This window comes from Papaver somniferum, chromosome 7 (assembly GCF_003573695.1).
Source record: "Papaver somniferum cultivar HN1 chromosome 7, ASM357369v1, whole genome shotgun sequence".
Classification (NCBI taxonomy): Eukaryota; Viridiplantae; Streptophyta; class Magnoliopsida; order Ranunculales; family Papaveraceae; genus Papaver; species Papaver somniferum.
Window position 1 is genome coordinate 161,699,306 of NC_039364.1, and position 6,632 is coordinate 161,705,937.

A 6,632-nucleotide genomic window follows, 5' to 3' on the forward strand; every position below is an offset into this window, starting at 1 on the left:
GGCACAACCAATCACAGACTAACTAGGCAGTGGCTTACTAACTAATGTAGCTGATTAACTCCTTAGAGCCACCACTGACCCCTAGCATTAGTGGTCTTCTTACAGCACCACTAATCACAAATCAGTTGGGCTTTTAGGAATCTAACTAGCCTAAGCTATTTTGAGTTCAACAAAAACCATCCTAATAGCTAACCATCATGGTTCAAAGGTCTTCTCTGAGGTTTAAACAGGGAAAATACATGATCATGTGAAGAGACATTACAAACATGCTAATTAACACAAACATAACATGACAGATGGATACAAAACATCACAGGAACAAACATCACACACAGAACACAACAGGATATTACACTAAACATGAACACAACATTAACAGCACAAAAATGATCATTAACAGAACTTGGTTCTGGACACACTGGCTAATCCAGGCATAACTTTTACAACAACACCACAGTCTATTTATACCCAAATCCCTAAATTATACAATTAGGGTTTATAGAAAAATACCCAAATTCAAACAGTGAAATTAACTCAGCTAATCTTCAAATTGACGTCGACCCATCCTTCTTTGCCTTCTCTCAGTCCTTCTCCTGCTCCAATTCAGTCTTATAGCCTCACCTATTTTACTAATTTCCCACCTAGGGTTTCAGGGGAAAATTAGAGGGGAAATGGGTAAAATAGGTGGCTAGAGATGTATGTAGGGTATGGGGGTGATGTGGGTAGATACGGTTTGGTGGAGAGAGTTGTTGGCGGCGTTTGGTGGAGATGACAGGGGAGAAGGTGGTGGTGATGGTGGTTGCAGAGTATGGTGGTTGCAGAGGGTGAGGGAGAAAGAAGTCGATGGAAAGAAGGAGGGGAGTGTTTGGCGATGGGTATAGGGTTAGGTTGCTCGGGTGTGAGGCGGGCTCATCAGATTTCGATGTTAGGCGAGTGATAGGCGTTTGATCGATACATCTGAAATGCATCCAACGATAAGATGGAACATAGCCTTCAGCGACCGTCGGATGAAGAGATACAACGAAACTAACGGCGTGAGATGGAGTTAGGTGTTGTAGTGTTGGTCAGGAAATTCAGACTTTGATGCACGAAGAGGAGGCGACCGTTGGATGATGATATGGATCCAATCTGACGGCTACATGAGAAGTGGGTTATGGATTTGGGAGATAAGTTGGGCTTGGGATAATTCTGAGCCCATTTCTTCTTTAAGAACAATTTCTTCCTCTTCAAGCCCACTTCTAGCCTTTTGGTCTTGTGCACAACATTCTTCGCGGCTTCCTTGTGTAATTCCTCCCGGCTTTTCACCACTCTTCAGCTCTTTTCCGCTCCGCAAGTTATCCAGACTTTATTTATTACCTAAAAATGCAAAATTAAGTAAGAAAAATATTTATTCTTGAAAACAATGAAAATACAGAATATGGGATAAAATGTAGAATTAATGCACAAAAGATGAGTTAAATGCCAAGAAAAATATATAGAAATATGCACTTTTTAGGACTCATCATCACTTCACTGAGATGGACCTGGCTTTAGTTTAATGGGCTTGTGTAGTGGACTTGGGCTTAAGACTAGTATGGGTATTTTGACCTTTAAGGTCCGAGTTATCCTTTGGTTCCCTCTACAAAGTTGTAGATCTTCTTAAGACTTATCTAATGGACTACATAACCAATCTAATTGAATTAGTAAACCTTCGATATGCTAAATGAATATGTGTGGATCTATAAATGCGTTTAGAACCATTAGATAGACTTGTTATGAACCTTGTTTGAGCATTTTGGCTAATTTCTTAGATTGCTTGTGTGATTAACAGTTAGTCTATATTAACAACGATCGATTCAAAGGATGAACCAGTGGATCGTGGATCTCGAGGTAGGCATGGCCTGTCATCAATTATGTGGGAACTCTATAACCTTCTTTTAATCATTGAGCTTTATTTCTATCTGCGAGTATGATGTATTTTTAATATCAATATGTATAATGTTTGCAATGAATGTACATATGTGTGTAATATGTTTTGTGTGAATCCCCTGCAAGGAGTGACCGTGTTTTCCCCACGAATTCTTGCTATGTTCTATGTAGGCCGGGGAAAGCCGGTTGAATATTACACACTTTACATTTTTAGTAGACCGGGGAAAGCCGGTTAAATATTGCGCACTTTACTTTTTATATCTATAGTAGGTCGGGGTAAGCCGGTTGAATATTACATAGTAGGTCGGAGTAAGCCGCTTGAATATTATATATACTATTTTATTTTGAGGAATTCACTCGTATGCATATCATGTTTGTTTGTCTGAACTTTCCGGTCTTGATGGTAATATTCTGAATCATGACTTGGGAGGACACTTCATGTGGACGATATTATCATTATTGATTGGGGTTGCTCTCGCGTCGTCTTCTCCAATGAGTTTGCCGAGGTGGAGTAACACTTGCTTCATGATGCATGACTTAACGAATGTTTATTCTCTTCTTGTTCCTTAAATTGTTATTCTTCGGAACTGTGAGCATGTTAGTGATTACCTGAGAGTTATATGTTTCCATTGGGCACCCCTTTGGGATGATGTGCTCACTCGTTCCGCTCCAGTTTTCAGATAATCAAAAGAAATGGTGCGCGCGAAGATATCCATTTACGTATAGCTTAAATCTTTAACGAATCTAAACATTTGTATATCTTTTATTTTATGATTCTTTCCTTATTCTGTAAAACAACACATTATTATATTCATACCACTTAAGAGATCTTCATTTCGTATAAGGCCAGAATGTATGAGTTTCGTCTTGGAATTTTCTCATGCAGTTTTGGTTCTTGAAATCAATAATCTAGATTTGATGTTTCAATTAGGTTGTGATCCAATTATCTAAGCAGGTTTAAGAGTTGGGGCGTCACAGTTGTTGATTTAAATTGATTGACACTTGGATATTGGTCTTTAGTACCATCCAAGTTATCTCTCTAGTATTTGATAAAGACTCGCAGATTTCTATTTTCTTGAGTAAAGATCAAATCGAGAGATTGAGATATAAAATCTTTGATATACTTTTATCTAGATTGAGTCTGACTGTCTAGTTGATTCTCTAGAAAGTATATTAGAGTTTGTCCATACAGATTGCTAAGCGAAATATTGGGTGCGGTTGTTAGACCCCCGCTTTTTCAATATACTTCTCTCAGCAAGGTATACTTATTTTGTTGATGTATGTTGTTGACATTTTGTTAACTGGAAGTTCTTCAGTACTGATTGAAAGTTTAATTAATTCTCTTAAAAATGAATTTGCTATGAAGGAGTTAGGAAATTTAGGTTATTTTCTGGGTATTGAAGTTGTTAGGAGTTCTGATTCTATTGTATTAACTTAGAATAAGTATACTTTGGAATTGTTATCTAAGTAAAAAATGCTTGAAAGCAAACCTTGTGATACACCAGTTGCCAAAGGAGCAAGAGTGTCTTTACATGATGGTACTATATTGGATGATGTAAGTGAATACATGACAATTGTAGGTAGTCTACAATATTTGACTTTTACTAGGCCAGATATCTGTTTTGCAGTCAACTATGTGTCACAATTTATGCATTTCCCAACAAATGTTCATTTTCAATTGGTTAAGAGAATACTCAGATATTTAAAGGGCATAATGGGTCTAGGAATTACTCTGAAGAAAGGTAATTTACAATGTCTGACAGCTTATACAGACTCTGACTGGGCTGGTTGTCCTGATACTGGAAGGTCAACTTCATGGTATGTAGTATTTTTGGGTGATAATTTAGTTTCTTGGTCTTCTAAGAAACAACCAACTGTTTCTAAGTCCTCAGCTGAGGCTGAGTATAAGTGTATGCATGTGGCTTCTGCTGAATTGAAATGGCTAGTAGATTTGTTGTCTGAGTTGCATGTTTCAGTCACTCTTCCTACTCTGCTTTATTGTGATAATACCAGTGCTATGGCCTTAGCATCTAATCCTGTTTTTCATGCCAGGACAAAGCACATAGAGATTCAGTATCATACTATAAGGGAGCTGGTTGAGCATGGTTTCTCACAACTTCATCACATTGCAAGTGAAGCTCAGATTGCTAACATTTTTACCAAAGGGATTTGTTTTCCTACTTTTTCAAGATTGTTACATTCTCTTATGCCTACTCCTCTGCAGTATACTTCTTCTATGCACACTCAGTTGCATGATACACACTTGCAAAATGCTTCTTCTATGCATGCTCAGTTGCAGAATACTCAGTTGCAGAATACTTCCTTTAGCCTTACAGAGTTATAGTTTACTTAGAATTTCTCAAACTGATTGTGTGTGCTCTTGTTTGCTTGAGGGAGTGTATTGGATATTGTAAGTCAAGCCAACTAATGTTGACTTGACCTTATTCTGTCATTAACTGTAAGTGTGTGAAAGACTTGTGTGTCTTGTATTGAGTATTGGTCATTACCTATTTAAGGCATATGATTATGTCTATAAGAGTTGACGATTTATGTAATAACACTACAAAGTTTCTCAGACTCGGAAACTCTTAATAAGTTAACAGATGACCGTCGTACATGTGCATTTGAAAAAAATATGCGCTCTGGATTAAAAGCTCATAATGGATTATTACGCAAATGGTAATGACGTCTCTTCGCCGAAATTCATACAAAGATTTGTTATGAATCTTTTAAGAACTAATGAAAATATGATGTTGCTGTAGTTCAGTTGTTATTATCGTAACAATGAATTAATCTACCTAAAACAATTCAGTTTATAACCCAATTACTTTATATAGTGTGTACTACTGCTTAAATTCAAATTTTAGTTTTTTTTTTTCTTTTTCCTTCCCCCATATATTTGGAGGGTTATTGAATGTTTATAACCATTGGTAAAAGGCAAGACCTCTTGGCACCATACATTCAGGTGTATGCATAAATATCCAACATTAAATCTCCAATATCTTACGAGCTCTAGTTTTGTTTCCTAATGTTCACTTAACCCTCCAAGGATTGGAAAACACACATAACACACCAGATTTTGAAGGTAGCTCGTGCACATTGGAAGTGGTTAAAAAGATTATAAGGTTCCATGCATGCACATTTTATCAGGAAACTATTCTTTATAAAATTTTATTAATAGATTTTACCAAGAAGATTTTAAAGAACCATAAAATATCGAAACAATCGGAGTAACAAAATTTATTAATTTTGATCGGCCGCATAATTAATGCTGACTTCGTAATCTAAAAGACATGCATATCTTACGAGCTTGATTTTGTTTCCCAACAATGTTCACATAAGATTTTGAATGCACATTGGAAGTGGTTAAAAGAATTATAAGGTTCCATGCACATCTGACCAGGAAACTATATATCCTTTATAAAATTATAATAAATTTTACCAAGAAGAAATTAAAGAACTATAAAACGTAAGAGATATCAAAACAATTGCGAGTAACAAAATTTATTTTTTCGATCGGCCACATAATGCTGACTTCCTAATCTAAAAGACATGCATATACTAAAATTCTGTTAGATGTAGAAAACCATCAGATCAGAGTCTCCAAGCTAATTAACATCCGTCAAGCTCGAACGGACCAGTTGGATCAAGTTGTTTGCAGAGCGAAAGATAAGTCAGAAAAATAAGACGGTCCTTAGCCCCAGTACGATGAAGAGAGTTCTTATCACAATAGAACTTCAACTGTTCAAGTGTACAACACCCAATCATTTGGCCCAAGAGCAAGAACAACCAATTTATCAACCCTTTGTCAGATGGCATTACTGGTTTCAATGAATTTGGCTGATCGCAGCGTGGACAGGTTTCTAGACGCGGCGTCATCCAATTATCTGTAGCTCGATGACACAAATCCTCTTTGTTGTGGTAAATGAAAGAACCAACCTCCAATAGCTTACTCTGTAGATCGTACTCGAGACTGCAGCGATGCTCACACTTTTTGCACTGAACTTCACCGGTTATTGTATGTATACCTTTTGATATCAGATGATCCCTGCCATGAATTTTGGCAAATCTATTCGTTGCCCACTCGAATGGTGGTACAGCCAAATCAACAGCAGTCTCTGCTCGTACACGTACTCTTGAATGTCGACGACCACCACCACTGCCAGGATGATTAGGTATAGAAAAACCACCGCCTCCATGATTAACAGGAGGAACTATACCACCACCACCACCACCACCATAACTATTACCAATACCTGCAGCACCATCACCAATATCACGAAAACCATAACCAACTGAAGGAACAGGAGGAGGCATAGTAATATTATTAGGTGGGGAAGAAGATGACCTTATGTTTTTTCTTCTTAAGTATGAAGGACCAAGTGAAAGCTCCAAGTCTATATCTTCTTCAAAACCTTCACGGTCAGATCTTTTCTTATCTTTCACCATTATTCTCTTTCTTTTCTTTGAGTAATAATTCTTTCTTGATTTTTGTTACTGCTAATGTTATAGTTTCTTTTATCTTCTTTTGTTGTGGGAGAACTCCAACAAATAAATCTGTTCCTGGATTTATGGTTATCTGAGATACTGAATTTTGAAACCCACCAGTAGGGTTTAAGAATATATATATGCACGTTTTGTTTTTAATGTTTATAATAAGAGTTTGTTACAAGTTACAACTGCCTGCGTTTGAAGAAATGACCTGATTTTGACTGACTGTATAT

General features: G+C 36.9%; 1 protein-coding gene across 1 annotated transcript; it reads right to left on the bottom strand.

Annotated features, from left to right (window-relative positions):
• Positions 1-5,520: 5,520 nt before the first annotated feature.
• LOC113295463 lies at positions 5,521-6,357 on the bottom strand. Its single transcript, XM_026543800.1, has one exon. The coding sequence runs from the start codon at positions 6,355-6,357 to the stop codon at positions 5,521-5,523; it is 837 nt and encodes a 278-aa protein (XP_026399585.1).
• Between the last annotated feature and the right edge of the window lie 275 nt (positions 6,358-6,632).

What these genes read in the sequence shown, in the direction of transcription:
- LOC113295463 (XM_026543800.1), bottom strand. Translation starts at nt 6,357, where the DNA reads ATGGTGAAAGATAAGAAAAGATCTGACCGTGAAGGTTTTGAAGAAGAT.